The sequence below is a fragment of the Salarias fasciatus genome, chromosome 2 (assembly GCF_902148845.1).
Source record: "Salarias fasciatus chromosome 2, fSalaFa1.1, whole genome shotgun sequence".
NCBI lineage: Eukaryota > Metazoa > Chordata > Actinopteri > Blenniiformes > Blenniidae > Salarias > Salarias fasciatus.
In genome coordinates, this window is record NC_043746.1 from 16,983,294 (window position 1) to 16,999,908 (window position 16,615).

General features: G+C 45.4%; 2 protein-coding genes across 3 annotated transcripts in view; one reads left to right on the forward strand and one right to left on the reverse strand.

Moving 5' to 3' along the window:
• The first annotated feature begins 5,701 nt into the window (after positions 1-5,701).
• On the forward strand, positions 5,702-10,799 carry npas4a (neuronal PAS domain protein 4a). Of its 2 annotated transcripts, none has more exons than XM_030109810.1 (8): positions 5,702-6,248; positions 6,624-6,778; positions 6,885-6,987; positions 7,083-7,392; positions 7,511-7,620; positions 7,774-7,909; positions 8,036-9,789; positions 9,903-10,799. In XM_030109810.1, the coding sequence occupies exons 1-8, from the start codon at positions 6,074-6,076 to the stop codon at positions 9,929-9,931; spliced, it is 2,772 nt and encodes a 923-aa protein (XP_029965670.1). In that variant the 5' UTR covers positions 5,702-6,073; the 3' UTR covers positions 9,932-10,799. The 2 variants fall into 2 exon arrangements, with proteins under 2 accessions (XP_029965670.1, XP_029965679.1); XM_030109819.1 differs by having other exon boundaries at positions 6,627-6,778.
• Positions 10,800-15,037: 4,238 nt separating this feature from the next.
• mrpl11 (mitochondrial ribosomal protein L11) overlaps positions 15,038-16,615 on the reverse strand; it is a 60,171-nt gene continuing 58,593 nt past the window's right edge. Inside the window, exon 6 of the mRNA XM_030108393.1 lies at positions 15,038-15,478. Coding sequence (XP_029964253.1) covers positions 15,364-15,478 — 115 coding nt within the window. The 3' untranslated portion in view covers positions 15,038-15,363. The remainder of the gene's footprint in view (positions 15,479-16,615) is intronic.

Genomic DNA, 16,615 nt, shown 5'->3' on the forward strand with positions numbered 1-16,615 from the left:
TAAGTAATTAAGGTAAATCTTTTGGCAATAATTGTTATTCTGATGTAAAGCTGTTTTTGCCCCTAGAAAAGGATTTGTGGGATGGTCCATCAAACCTTGATTTTGTTACTTACTGAGCTTAACCAAACCTGAAGGCACTTCCAGTCTTATGAAAGCAGTTAAATATCCGATGAGCGTCGGTGCCACAGATGACAGGAACACATTTTTGTATCTTCACAGCAAATTTCCACTGCCTGCAAATGACCAAAACACTTAAAGAAGTGATTGGTTCCACTTCAGCTGCCAAAGTCCTCATATTGCTTCTTTTTTAAACTCATTATTGCCCAAAAGCAAATGCAACAAACCTTGCTACTCTGTCATTTTGCCTCTTTTGCGTATTCACTTCCAACACAACACATATGACTGGATCAGTGGAAAAAACAAATAGAAAAAGGATCGTTTTCCCATATTAACTACATTTTGAAACCAGACGCGTCAGCTGTACCAGACATGTTCTTCTGAATGAGTAAAAGATTGAGAGAGTGAACAAGTGAATGAGTGAGCAAGTAAACAAAGAGAGCGAGTGATTGATTGAAAAAATGGATCGGAGTGAGTGAATGGGCGAGAGGCTGAGTTAATGCGCCTGGATGAGCGCTCTTGCTAAAGAGCGCTATAAGACTAAATGAGCCTCTACATGAATATTGAGACAAACAGGAGTTTCTGGCACAAAGGCGGCTCACTAATTGGATTCATTTGAGTCCATTTGCTGTCAGGGAGACGGAGCACTCATCCCTCCAAACTCCCCGCTCTTCATCCATCTGCCTCCCCGCCGCCACGCTCCTCTCCGCCTCCCACCTATGATACCAACGCAACCCTGTCCCTTAATGGCAGGGATTCTCATGACAACCGCAACAATAGCAGCGCTTGAGACAACACAGCGTGGAGGACACTGGGACGGCTTAAGTACCTACAAGACTGCCGGGTGGAGAAAAACAAACAACTTTGAGTGTTTTTGTTTTGGGAGCTCCAGCATGTGGGCTATTTTTGCCCACAGAAAGTCTGCCAGTGCTGTTTTTCTTAAGCAGCCTCTGAAAACAGGCTGCATCATGAAGAAACTGAAAGGTGCTTCATCACAAATACACTGAATGCAAGACGTTCATGTACAAACAGGAGGTCAGAGTTCAACGTGTTCCAGGGAAAAGAAGTCAGAACTTGACCAGTCATCTGCTCCAGGGTGCAGGTTTGGTTGCAGAGGATAAGCAGACCTATTTGGAGTCTAAAGGTGCGGTGGAAGAGTTGATGTGAATCATGGATGTGATCATGAGCCCCGAGAGACAAGCGTTCAAGTCCCAAGTGAAACTGAAGAGTGAAGCATATTCTAAAATATGATGCAAGAAATGTGATCAACATTAGTTCAACATTAACAAATAGATTCTTAACCTTGACCTCGAAGACATGACACCAAAATCAAAGAGAGGTGGTGGTGATTAAGATGAAGGCAATCTAGAGAGGCAGAAGCTAAACTGTACGAGTTAGACCAGCGGCGTTCAATCTCGATCATCGAAGGCCGGCGTCCCGAATGTTTTAGGTCTCTCCCACGAGCAACAAACCTGACTGCAATGAGAGGCTTGTTAATGAACTTTTCTACAAGCTGCATGATGAAATCAAAATTGAAGTTTGCTGAATGCTAAAACATGCAGGACACCCCTGAGCTAGACATGTTCTCAGCAGGAATGGAGAAGAAAGAACTACTGTTAACCATCAAAATCTGTGGTGTAAAAAGTCAAATTTGATGAAAATCGATTCAAAGTCTGTCATCCTTTGAAGAAATGAAGAGTTTTGCCTGGCATTGTTTGGCCTAATGGTGTCAAACAGGATACAAAGCCACAAACTTGCTTATTGCCTAGTTAATGATGCAGCAGATTTAAATGTGTTGTCTGCATAATTGCATTTAAAAGAAAGGAAAATCCCTGAAATAATTATGCAGAATTTCAGAGTTTTACTCACTAATGACACCAAGATGTGATGAGAACCCAGTGAGACGTTTCACACAATACAACCAGTGAAGGGTCTTTCATCACTTCATGGAAGCTTAAAAGATAAAAAAAAAAGGTGAAATTTGAGTTAGATTGCATGACTTTTCAAATAAACACTCAAAATGATAAATCTGGAAGTTGTGATGAGGAAAACGTTGGTGACAGTTTGCTGCGCCAAAGCAGAGCTTGAGAGACAAAAGTACAACATTCCAGAATAATAAACAGGCTTTTTACAGCGGAGATGGGAGAAGTTTGCAGTACGACTGGAGACATGCGGGTTTATTCCTGCCAAATGCTGCTGTAATGCTCGGCACTAATGGTGCACCGGCGTACGCTGTGGAGGGAAGAGTGTCAGTTGCTATAGAGATGTTTTCTCCAGCTCTCGCCTGTGGTGGTGGCTTTAGTTCTGCACGGGTTTGGGTGCATTTAAAAGCTAACCTGACCCTGCAGCCACAAAATCCCCTTAAGAAACGTACAGCAGGAATCTGTCATGCGTTCCTGATACGGGTAAATTATGGGCAGTTTAAAACATTTTAATACATTATTCAAACCTGCTGTCAACACTTCTATGTTTAAAAACTATACTATATTGTTTTTAGATGGGAAATCTGAAAAAAAAATCCTCTCTTGATGTTCTGCTGAACCTTCAGCTTTGTTGTGTAGCGATGGTGATATTGGCCTTGATTATAAAAGGTACATTATAGCTACTGAATAGATGCTTGCTGAGACTGAAACCTTCAACTTTACATTCTTTAACCGTGTGACATGCTCTGTGCATCTTATAAGAAAACACACACACACACACACACACACACACACATCTAGACGCTGTACAGAGATACCAAAAAACTGGGTTTCACTTATAAATAGCATGTTCGCTGCTTCAGATTGTCACATCCATGTAAAAGAGATGGGCTAATTCAGAACAGGTTGCCATGCAGTCCATCTGGGCAACACAACCTTGTCTGGACAAAGCAGATGTAAAAGATGGAAGAGGAATCTTTCCACTGGAGGGATTGTACAATAGATAATCTTACGTACACTCATCTATTCTCTGCACCAGAGAACATAAGTGCTGCTGCACCCAGAACAACCAAAAGGAAAACTGATGTCTCTGTCCTGACATATTATGGTCCCCACTTTAGCAACAGACTGGTGTGTGATGTATTTCTCCCTGCTCTGGGGCCATTGTTCAGCCATGTGACGTGCAGCAGAGATGACAAACACATATCTCTCATTTGGACTGCTTCGGGGGGCTTTGAGGGAGGGGAAGCAAATTAAAGCTGTACAAATAAAATGTGGGTTTCTGGTGGTCGCTTTGAGAAAAACAACTAACTCATTCAAGCGTATTTCCATAGAAGAGGGGGAATTATCTGGTAACAAATCCGGTATCTTCAGGCCATTAACAAAACAGAATCAGTGATGGAGATAAAAGAAATGGAAGCAGAGGTGGCTGAGTCATGCGGTGAGAAAAGGCAAGAAGCAGACCCGCAAGCACCTGACTGTTCAGGAGACACACACACACACACACACACACACACACACACACACACACACACACACACACACACACACACACACACACACACTGAACTCTGAAAGGTCCCAACAGACAAAAACAAGGGAAATTGTCTTTGCTATACATTTTGCATATTGGAATATGCCACAGCAGATAAACAAGTGGTGCTGCAAAGTAATCAATATTGTTTACTAAATGCGCTTTGTTCCGTTGACTCCTCCTCTGTCTCTACCTAGTCGAATAAAGACAATATCGTGTAGATCAAGAAAATAAAAGATGACACAGTCAAGTTTTACTGTGTATCCTTTGCTTGAGAGGACATTGCACTTGCATTGTTTAGTAGGAAAGTAAACAATGCCTTGAGAAGAATCTATGATCTGTCCCTGCGCGCACGCAGGCTCCAGCCACAGGAGATCTAATATAAATCACCTTTTTGTAATTTTCTCCTGACAGAAGAAAATGGGCAGAATATTTTTACCCCGTCCAGCCACTGCAAAGCAAGCATGGAAATAGCAGTCTGGGGAATAAAACTGGCATCAGAGGCGTTCATATTTCTTTATGATTGAAAGCGCGTGCGCGTGTGCGTGTATGTAATCCAGAACCAGGTGTGTTTGCGTCTGAAACACTACAGGGTCTATTCTGGGGGTCTCAAAGTAAAAGCTCCCCTCTAAAAATAGGAGGATGGGAGCTGGATGCGATGGGAGCGGGATGCGGGGGCGCGCCTCCCAGTCCTCGTCGGTCATCGGTGAGATCTATTTTTAGAAACAGCAGCGTGTAGCTCACGTGAGACCGGAGACGGGTTTGCGGGTTGAGCAATCCTGACTGGTGTATGCGCGCGCTATACATTATTCATGAATGCCATTCATTAAAATGACTGTTCATTGAGATTTTGGTGATGTATAATCCAACTTTTAAGAAAGAAAAGACATGAAAGAAGAACGCTGCTGCACTGATGTCTCATTGTATTATTTACGTGTGACGTTATTATGTGACGAAGGTACATCATTAAAAAAAAAAAACTTTATCTATTTATTTGACTGAGTGAGAGTTCTCTATCCATAATTTAGTCTATATTAAGGCTCAAATAAAAATTTGTTATGAAAAGGAAAAAAAAAAAAAAACCTCCAGAATAATATATAATAATGTCGCCTTTTATGACAAACATTACTGTGCACTGCAGTGGATGTGAAGCAGTGCAAATGTGTCTCTGGCGTGAGTCACACAATGCAAATCAGGCACAAACATGTTGAGGAAATGGTTGACGCGTTTTCAAAAAATTATAATTGAGCAAATGATAAAACAATATGTGATATATCGCCTTTCCAGGGGAGGCGAACCTGGAATTGCCGAAAACGACGAATGCGTTGCAGGCGTGATATCAGTGCCCAACCGACACGGGAATGGAGGTGTTCAGAGAGGGTTTATGGATTAATAGCTTGTCACAGGTTATTTCTGCACTGGTAAAAGGCGCCGGAGAGCCGGAGCGGAGCGCCTCAGCCTCCGTGTCCGCCTCCTGCCACAGCAGCTCGGCGACCGAGCAGCGGCTCCTCCAGCTCGGCGCTGCGGCGTCAATCTCGCACCTTTCACCGGTTGACAGTATAAATGTGGTTCTAAATGGATGTTGGAATTGCACCTTTAAAAAAAAAAAAAAGCACCTGTCGTGTTTACTGACAGGTCCCGGGCAAACAGGCACTGACAGGCAGCCTTCCTCATCCTCAGGTGCCAGACATAGCCTATAAACACAGAAACCTCGTTCGTATGCAGCCCGGTCTCTCCATCCCATCCCCCCCCCCCCCGATCCACACACCCCCTCCTCCTCCAATACACCGGAGTCCGGTGACTCCGTTTACGTTTTACGCTTGCCCCGCCCCTTACTCGGTTTTGTCCAAATCGGGCTTTTTGCGTCGCCGGAGCTCCCGATTTCAGCCCGACGTCATCGCCGAGTAGAGGGAAGAGCTGACGTCGGAGAAGAGTCACCGAGAGGAGAGGGCAGGAGAGAGGGAGGGGGAGCCTCTCTCCATCACCAGCACTGATATGAGACATATCCACCCCCCCTGCCCCCTCCCCTTCTCCTCCACCTCCCTCCCTCCGTTTTACGTCGGTGTTGGTGCGTTGGGAGCCCCCCTGCTCCGGCGGAGTCCCAGGCTATATAAGTGACCGGCGAGCAGAGTCCCTCAACCAGATTTACGGGTTCCGGACCTGTGCGCGAGAGACGGCGACCACAGCCGCCGATTCACCTGCACTCCGAAAGGAGGGACGCGGATCCAGCAGCCAGCCGGCATCCGAGCTGGACGCTGTGGAGGAACTACGGCTGACGGAGACCGGACAGGAGGAGGTTTTAAAACCTTGCTCTGGAAAACAATACCAGCTGAGATGAAAGACACCTCCGAGCTTTTCCACTTCTGACCGCCTGTCACCTCAACACGTCTCGGAGACAGGACTCTTCGGCCGAGGCTTGACGATCAACAGCACTCCGCTCGCAGCTCTTCAACTTACACCTGGAGGAATTTCCAGACTTCACCGCAGCGAACCGGCCACAATGTACCGCTCCACCAAAGGCGCATCCAAGGCTCGACGGGACCAGATCAACGCCGAGATCCGGAACCTGAAGGACTTGTTGCCCATATCCGATGCAGATAAAGCGCGGCTCTCGTACCTGCACATCATGTCCCTGGCTTGCATGTACACCAGGAAATCCGTCTTTTTCACTCAAGGTAAGACTGAGCGGAATGTGAAACAGCAGCTACCTGTTGATGAATCCGCTGTTGCATGAACGCACTGTGATCAACAAGTGTTCGAGCGGCGCTGCAGGCGCTCCTATCGCTATAAATCGGATTTTAGGATGAGATGTGAAACATTGCCTGCTTGTGGAAAACAATTAAGCTCTTTAATGCGTTCAACTGGTAATTTCTGTCTCTGTCCGCGGTGCTGAAAGGCTTTTTTACACGGTGAAAAGCCGTGTCGCTGTCCAAGGTGCTGAAACACACTGCAGCGATCAGATACACCGTGTTCCTTCAGATCAGAATCAGGTTTATTCACACATTTGGCGTGTTTTTTTTTTTTTTTTTTGCATTTTTTTTTTCCTCTAGAAGCGGGGACTGCTGAGGAGGGCGCAGAGTTTCTGTCGTTTCACGAACTGTCGGAGTTGGTGCAGGAGCTGCCGGGCTTCCTGATGCTGCTGACCGGGGAGGGGAAGCTCCTGTACCTGTCAGACAGCGTCTCCGAGCACCTCGGACACTCTATGGTGAGTCCACGCACAAAATGACGCATCCGCGACTTGGCAAAGGCGCGTTCATGTGTTAGTTTGGGTAAATCACATTTGTAATTGCCTTTTTTAATATTTTTTTCAGGTGGATCTTGTCGCACAGGGAGACAGCGTGTATGATATCATCGACGCCTCAGATCACTTCATCATGAGGACCAACCTGTCAACCTCCACATCGCTCGAGATGGGTAAGCAGCAAAGCGATTTTTTTCAACAAGTTTCATCGAAATTTCTATGGTAATTTTGATGCGTTATAAAACACCAATCATCTTCTTCTCCGCAGATCGTCTTTTTCGCTGTCGTTTCAACACCTCCAAGTCGGTGCGCAGGCAGAGTGCCGGGAACAAACTGGTTCTGATCCGAGCCCGCTGCCTCTCCCCTCCCTCCACTTCTGCAGCCGCCGGGTCTTACTGGACCTCCAACCCCGTGTGGGTGTGTTTCTGCTCTCCTCTGGAGCCCCACCCGACCCGCTCCAGCCCCGGGACAGAGCGGGAGTCCACCTCCACCCCATCTCTGACCGAGACCAACTTGTTCCTGGCCTGCTTCCACTCTCAGCACGGCCGGGACATGAGGCTGCAGACAGCACAGGACAGGTGAGAACTCCCTGCCATCCACCTGTTGCTATATATGAATTCATATTTCAGTTTGTGCGTAACTGCAGTGGTTGAAGTATTATCCCAGTAACTCATCACCACCCACTCTTCCCTGCAGTGTGAGCGCCTATCTGGGCTTTGATGTGACAGCTTTACGCTCTCGCTCCTGGTACAGCCTCCTCCACCCACAGGATCTGTCACATGCCTCTGCTCAGCATCGTAGCCTATGTAAGTGTACTCTTCACACATACCTCCCAGTTACAACCATCCGTGCCCACACGATTACACACATTGTGCCTGCTGACACATCCACACAGAGAGGAACACTATGATGATTAACAGGATTACACACTCATGCCAACTTGTGCTGTTGTTCCACAGTGAGAGAGGGAGGAGAGGGCAGAGCTGAGATGGTGGTGCGTGTGCAGGCTGAGGACCAGTCGTGGGTCTGGCTTTACATGGTGCTTCAGCTGCAGCCTGGAGAAATCCCGATCAGCAGCAACAACTACATCATCAGGTATTTACTGGCTCCTCCTTCAGCCTCACATCACTCAGTTCAAAGACTTTGCAAAACGCAACAAACATTAAATTGCAACATAAAGTCTGACTCCTTCTTATTTTTCTCCCAATTTCTTTCTTTTAGTGATTCTGAGGCCTGGTCAGTGCGTCAACAACTGAGCTCAGAGCAGACCCAGCTGACCCTTGTTCTGAATACAGGCACCTCCCAGCAGGAGGGTCTGAGCCTCCAGTCCCCAGATACTCTGTCCAGCCCCGACCAGGTCTTCACCCCAGGCAGCAGCGGCTTGTCAGCCCAGTCCTTTGACTTCAGCACTGCCGGCTGCAGCGTCGGCTCCTCCGACGAACCAGGAAGCTCCACCACCGAGCCCATGCAGCTGGAGGGTGACCCCCGCTCCAGCATTTCATCTCTAGAAGAGGAAAGCTTCTTTCAGCAACACCCCACTGAAACTCCCTCAGCTGCCTCCTCCCCCACTCCAGTCACTGTTGAAACAGTAGCAGACTTAGACTTTTTAACCCAGAACATCCTCCTGCCGCCCTCCTTCCAGCTCGATCCTCCGCTGCCAGCTCTGCCCCTGCCTCTCCCCCCTGTGCCCACTTCACAAGCTCAGCAGACCAAAGAGTTTGTGTGTACTCCCCCGTATACTCCCCAGATTGGCGGTGCCAGCTTCCCATTCGGTGAGCCGCTCTTCAGCTTCGACCCGACCGGTACCACAACTCCTCCACCCTCCGCAACAACTGCCACAGCCACCACCTCATTGGCCCCCTCAGCACCCTCCACAGCCCCACCAACTACCGCCTCGAGCCCCGCTCCTCCCACCACCCTCTCCACTAAGCTCCCGATTGCACTTCCTGACCTCCTCTTCCCTGTCGAGCCCTGCAGTGGCTCCCTGTACGAGAAACTGCCCCCTACACCCGACAGCCCTGGAGACGGGGACTGCACAGTGATGACCCTGCCTGAGGTACGGGGTCCCCTGTACGTAGATGTGCCACTCGGGCCCCTCCAGTATCCCCCTGAAGGCCTCCTCACACCAGAGGCATCACCTGGCAAACAGCCCTGCCTTTCGTTCTTTTCCCTCGAGAGGGAGAAAGAAATGGCAGAAATATCCCTCTTGGCTCAACATATTAGCTCACTGGCAGAGGGATTCTACCTTGATCCACTCTTGTCCAAATTCTCCCCTCCCTCCATCTCACCCTCCCCTTCCCCTCCCTCACCCTTCATGTCTCCAGCCATAGAAACTGCTGATTCAGTCCACGTGCTGAGGGAGTTTTATCCCATCAAGGCATGGAGAGGTCTGGACATTCCGATTTTCCTCGACGATGATGATTCTCTGTTTGAAGAGAGCATCCTAGAAACCCTTCTCCAAGACGACCTTGCTCCTTCACAGTCGCCTGGCCTCTCATCCCCCTCACCCTCACCTACGCCCAATCCCACCAGTCCAGCCTCTCCTCTAACCCCGGTGTGCTGGCGCCAACCCTCCCAGTTTGAGGGAGTGGGCCACGTCTGTAGCGTCCAATCGGCGCAATGTAACTCCATGGCAGGGTGCGGGGCGACTGTGGCTACTGAGGCCGGGGTAAAGGCGGAAGGGGAGGGGCTGGCAGAGGAAGCAATGGAGATCGAGGTGGTGTCATCTCCTGTGTCCTCCTGTTCCTCCATCCCGGCCTCCCCTCCCCTCATTCTCACTGCCTCCCCAAGCCCCGCCACCTCCACGCCAATCGCCTCGCCCACGCCCGCCGTGTCTTGCACTCAGTCCCTCCTGGAGGAACTGGCCGTCCTGGAACCCATGTTTGGGGCAGGTGCCTCGATCGCCCCTGGCTTAGGGCAACAACCTGAGTTGTATCAACTCCAATGTCATCCATCGCCACAGTGCTTCCACAAAGGTAAGAATCAGTCATACTTATTACTTTATTTAAAAAAATGAAACCCTGATTAATGAATACATTAAAAATCCATTACTAACCTCTTTCTCTCTTTTCTTTTTTGTGTCTTTCAGATGGGAGTGGAAGTGTTCCTCCGTTCTAAAATAAGTCTGTGACTTACTTCATTAAGTATGGCATATTGTCATATTTTGTGGAGCCCCTTTTACTGAAAAGTAAAAAATAATTAAGTGTATAAATATACATAATGTATATACAACTTAAGGACTTTAACTCCTACGTGTCTCCTCAGAACAAAGATTGGCTTTATATTTTTGTTCAGTCATCAATCTGTATACTACTACAAAACTGGTGCAACATTTACATGATGGTGCAACTGCATGGACCCACAACTGACTGGGTTCTGAGTCCATGTGGTGTCTCTCAGCTTTTCTGTTACATGAGCTTCAGATATGATCAGACAGAGAAACCTCTCTGAACTTCTAAGCGCTCTTTAACTTCCAGACGCGCATTTGTATTCACTCGTAGTGAAAAATCTGTTGTGAACAAAAAAATGACATTCCTTGCTATTTCAATATAGGGAGATGAATTATAGCACTTTTTGCCTGACATGCAGCAACGCAAACGCAAACCTCAAATGTATTGGGAGTCAAATGTTTACAATTTTTTTTCCATCCTTAGGATGAGCACTATCAGTACATCAAAAGGAGATTTCTCATCTGAAATCTTCTGTCCAGTTCTCAGAGCTGTCAACAGCTCTGGATTGAAAGCACTAACCTCTGGGCCTTCAAGGCTACATCAAAACCTACAGACAGTATTCAACTAAACCTGAGATACTTTGAGCTTTGAGTTTGCGACTTCAGACCTTTAACATTTCATATTTATCTCTCCATTTGAAATCTTTGTGTATCAATGTGATGTGCAATCAAAAAAAAAAAAAGACAACATGTGAGGAGAACCCGGCACGAGAAGCTCACAAGAATGTCGACGGTGTCCATTAATGCGACGCCAAACACGAGATCGTCTGCAAGTTTGCCGGGGTTTCCGATCATCCTACAACTCCACTGCTATGTCGTACTGTACATTAGACTCTGAATGTGGGCTCTTCAGGTCCCTCCGGGCCTGAGGGCAGTCAGCTGGATATCCTTGCAGCATCAATATTTGCAATGCTGGCAGCTTATAGCGGCTCCTGTGTGCCTGAATGGCCCTGACCTGCTGAACTCTGAACTCTTTATCATTGTCCATTCAACATGGACAGTTGCATCGTGGCTCCACTGGAGCGCGGTGTAGTGAGGCACAATTGACTATGTGAATGAGCGATTCTTCTTTTTTGAGAGGGGTTAGACTTCAAAAGTTTTGTTTTAAAAAATGAAAATAGGGACGGGGTGCTATTTCTATTCAGTTACCAAGCGACACGGGTTGAGAATGGTACAATTCCCATGGTGTCGACATGCTCACGTAGAGTTGTCTACGGTCAAGTAAAGGATTGATTCCTACGTTCTAGCTATTCAAGGCTAAGTTAATATACATGTGTAAAATTATATTATTGTACGTGTGATATTTGAACAAGATGTTAATGCATATGCATTATGTCTGTGGATATAGGCATATGTTCTTTTCAGAAAGGTTGTACACATTTGTACATTTGTATGAAAAAGATATTGGTCTGTACATATAAGAAAGAGATTTTTATTGCCTAAGATGGAATATATTCTAACATCTTACTTATTGCAGAATGGACATTGTGGACCAGTGTTCTATTGTGATGCTTATAAGTGTATTTGGTTGTCATACAAATGCATTTATAATAAAGTGCACTTAATGCTGCTGATGCATTTGTGTCGTCACAGTCAAGCCCCCAAGTCCTCCCTCAGCCTCATCATCATCATCGCCATCATCATCATCCCACCATCCCTGCCTCTGTTCCTCCCTCCCCTTCACTCTCCTCCATTTCTTCCCCTGGAGCGAGTTTCGCTCAGCAACAGCACTGACGCACACACATGACGAGACAGAATGAGACACTATCTGACTCAGACTGACGCACACACTTGGCATCGAGGTTTTTGCGTGCGGGGCGGCGCACACAGAGTCGGCCTCCCACTTAAGATGATGCACACACACACACACATGCACGCACACAATAGTAGGCATATGACCCCCACACCCCCCCACCCCTTTTTTACAAATCACTGTAGCCCACATTCACCGATGTACCTTCGACTCTATCAGCGCTCTGCGTGGTGTAAGACTCCATATATAGGCATTCCTGCTCGAGAGCGCTGACTGAAACAGCCTCCCATCTATTCTCAGCCTCTATTCAGGAGAATCAGGGAGGGGAGGGCCGGAGAAGGAGGGGAGACAAAGAAGGAGCAAGAGGAGGCTAAAATTAGAGGTACAGTAAAGAGCGATACGGGACAAAATGAGGCTCCATCCTCACACAGTCGCCAAAAATCAAGAGAAAAAAAACCCCCAAAATGACTGAAACATTGTTTCCTGGATAAAAAGGATAAAAGGTAGAAGCCTGGTTTCATGGAGAAATGTTTTTCAAATCTTGTCAGCTGGATCTTGTTATCAGTACCACAGGAACATTCATACAAACACAAATAAGCAAAAATAATGAAGAAATGTCCCAAAGATTCAGAACATCTCTGCAAAGCAAAAACAGTGTTTCATCACTACCTGCTGCAGTGCTGGGGATGGCACTGAGATGTGCAGGACGAAAGCTGCACAGCTGACTGCTGCTATCTTCTGGCGAAAGTGAGTGCTGCAAATACACTACTCACAAGAAAGCCAGGGATATTTTCTTTCGCAGCAGGAATTTACGGGAAGAAAAAAAACATGCCACTGTGTGATGTTACATCACAAAGGTAGGGCATTGGTGCAATGGTGATTTCTTATCTTAAAGAATTTATAGAAACAGTGGTGGATAAATCACAGCAAAAAAAAGTACATTTCTTAACTCACCATGTGCTCTCAAGCATCAGTTGCAGCTTGACAACAACGTTTTATCCCGCGTCAACTAAATACCTGCTGAGGCACCTCAGTCTTCTTGAAGGACGTCTCTCAGGTCATTGAGGTTCTGGGGTTACAGGCCTCTTCACGGCGACTCAGCTGATCCCAGAGCATTTCTTTGGGATTCAGGTCTGGAGAAAGTGCAGGCCGCTCCATCTGAGGTACATCAGTCTCCAGCAGCAGCTTCCTAATGAGGCCACCTTTCCGAGCCGGAGCACTGATCTCCATAAAGGTGAAGTTAAGCCCGAGTTGTTCATGCAGAGGCACAATGGCCGGATTCATGATTTTAGGTTTGTCATTGTACCATTCACAAAGTCTAGAGCAGTTCTGTATTGATTAGATACACTATTATCATTTCTGCTCAATGTGAATAAACTTTAATCAGAGAACAGCACTGAGGCTCACCGGTCCCTCCTCCAGTGTAAATGCTCCCTGGTTCACTGAAGACAATGAGCCTGGTGGTGTGTTCAGGTACCCTTGCAGGTCATCTAGCACGCTGGTGTAAATGGCTTCCAAAGTTCAGATGTGAGACTTTGTGCTTCTCACTTTCCTCAGGTGGAGTTGAGCGGCATTTATCATCCTGTTCCACAGAGCTCTGTTCACAATGAAGCAGTCGTCAGTGCGGGATGTGGCCAAAGGTTTTCCACTTCTCTGCCTTGCTGTGACTCTTCCAGTCTCTCTGTTCAACCTGCTGATAACTCGCACTGGATGTGTAATGTCCAAGTCTGAAGCACCAGCATGGTGCCAGGGACTGACATTGTGTTTTGGAGTTTACATGTTCTCCCTGCGTCTGAGTGAGCTTCACTGGGAAATCCACAGTCTGACTGTAAACTATGTCAACATTTATTTAAACACAATCCTGGTGTTTGCATTGTATATTCACAAATACATAGAGTGTTTCTTCCTCTGTAATATTCAGCCTGATGTTAGTAGATCACTTTTTCCAAGAGTTTTTGTGTGATGATGGGTGTGATCTATCGATTACGCTGCATAACTAATGGATCTCTAAATAGCGCACACAGTGGCCACTCATCAACCAAAAAAAACTTTACACAAATAACCCTTGAAGCTACAGAACTGTTTTAAAACAAAGATCCTGACACAAGTTCAAGGTACCAAATTGTCAACAACAAAACATTTCTGCAACTCCAACCAGCAGAGTCTCAAACTTGCATGAGCAAACATTCGTGAAGGTACAGGTGCAGCCTGTTGCAATGTTTTTATTCGAGAAATAAAGTTTGAGCCACTCACTTCCTTCTTTGTTGCTGTGCATCTCCGGGCTGCAAATGATCCATTTAGGGTTCAGACATGAAGCACGCTGCAAAAATCCCAACAGGTGAAGAGAAATGAAGACAACTGTGATTAAAGAGCGTCAGAATAGGAATAGAAAAAGGTGTATTTATTTGAGATCTTCATTTGCAAGTATGAACTAGAATAAAGTAATTCTGTTTCGTTCTTTGTTCTAGTTAGACGTTTATTAAAGTGCAGGATTACCTGCAATGTTCTGTGTAAAACTATTTATGTTTGGTTCTGTCATGCTAGCATGGAGTCAATTTGGAAAATCAGGTTAATATCAGATTAAAATTGATGACAGTGTAACCATTTATCCTCAAAATGAGAATTACAACCCTTTAAATAACAATTATGGCTTTTTTTTTTTTTTTTTAAATAAAGAGAATAATTTTTAATTGCTGGCCCTGTGGCCCTTCCTATCATTCCTGTACACCTGCTCCATCTTTCTGGATTTTTAAATACAGCCTGTTTCCTTCTTCTTCATAGATCTCTCCTCCAGTTGTCCACCTGGAGGCAGCAGCCACACAACTTTCCCTCTTCCCAGTCACATAACCAGATGGATTGCCATACATTTTTAAATTATTGGTTCATGAGGTGTATTTTTTCACTAAACGATCAGTCACGTTATTTTGCTTTTTAAGTGCCAGTAAGGATAGATTTAGAAAAGGCTCCTCTTGCAGGAGCTCTGCAAGATTTGGAGTGTAGAAGTCAAAAAGCATGCGTGGAGTGATAACAAGATAAGGCGACAATACTTCCAGAAATAGTAAGATTGAATCTTTGTAGTGCCTTAAGTCGTCCTGGTTTCTGCAATAACTGATGTACCAAACCCTTCAGATCCCAGTCTGACAGAAACTGTGTGAAACGCACAGGAAAAACCATCTGTACGATCTGTCAAAACGCCAAACCGCTTCCAGAAGTGTTAATAATAGATAATAGCATCAAAGACAGTGAAAATACGAATCCTTCCCAGACAGAGCAATTACATTTTCATCTGTTTTCCTCAGAGGGAAACAACCTCTCAGGTTCATAAATATTTTCTAATTGTAAGTTTCTGTTTTTGTTTCCTAAATGAAGTCGACATAAAAGCTGAAATCAGAGAATTTGAAATGAGGAAACACTTCAGGATCACATCAGAGTAATGACAACAAGACAGAACAAAAGTTATGTAACAACTAGATGTTTATTAGGATCCGACACACATCAACGGTTTTTCTTTTCTTTTTTTGCTTGAATGTGGAACATGTATAAAGTCACAATAAACAGGAATGACATTTATTTCTTTTTGCTTGCAGCTTCGGCGGCAGCGGTGGCTGCTGCCGCTGCAGCGTCTGCTTTCAACTTCTCCTCCCGCTGCTCCAGGAAGACTTTGTACTCATCCGCCTGCAGACTGAGGAAGAGGAAGAAACACGGATAATATCAACAGCAAAATAAATCAGTAGCACCACAATATAAAGAAAAACTTTGCTGAAAAAGTGATTCTTTTTATTGGTTGATTTTTGATTGAAAAAAAAAAAACCTAAAACTTTCAGTGGAAATATGAACAAGGAGACAAAACAAAGCAGGTTCATGAACATCTGAGTGGATAGATGTAAGTATTCACATTCGATTAATAAGAAAAATGACACCACTGCTAACAACAGTAGTGATGATGATGATGATGAACACCTATCAGACCCCACTCTGTTATGCACACTCCAGAAAAATAAAAACTAACCATCAAAGGAAGCATCAAGGTTGGTTTTCATGATTTTAGAAACTCCTGTCTGCTAAAACTCCCGTCCCTGCTAGAATTACAAACTGTGCATAAAGCTGCAAATAAACAGCTCCGAGACAACATGCGCCTGTAAAACAGCGAGGGCTTTAAAACAGCAGGGAAAAGCTGCACTTCAAAACTTACAGTGTCTGAACAAGCTTAGAAATAATGTTCAGTCAGTGGGGGGCGAGATTAGGACAAACGAAACACTGAGGTACAGCGAGCTACATGTATGTACAAATGTTTGTATTTTTAGTTGCAGAAATACCCTGTGTATATTCTGTCCTATGCATTTTTTTCAGAATAATACATCAATTAATCAAGCAATAATGACAATAATACACTACAACTAACAATGATAGGAGTTTCTGCTGATAAATACACTTTCTGCATATGTCGATGGCGTCCATCCACATACTATATATTTCCACGAAATTAAAACGAAGTAAAATAAAACATACATCCAGTAAGGAAACAATGATATTCAATGTTGGAAAATTCTCCTTAATGGCAGATTTTCCTGTACCTTTCTGCGACATTAACTCTTATCGGTTTTTGGTTTCAGTTCCTCACATTCAAAGAGCGAAGGCTCAATACAACTCAGCTCCGTCCAACAACCATCCAGGGTAAAATCCATTGTAAAACAGGCAGAAATACCATTTTCTCTACTGACAGAACTCTCGATAAATCAGAGTGCGCTGCAGCCGCAAGATATGTTACCTTTAAGTCAGGAGGAGAAACTGATTCTGGGTAAAATACAACATTATTAAC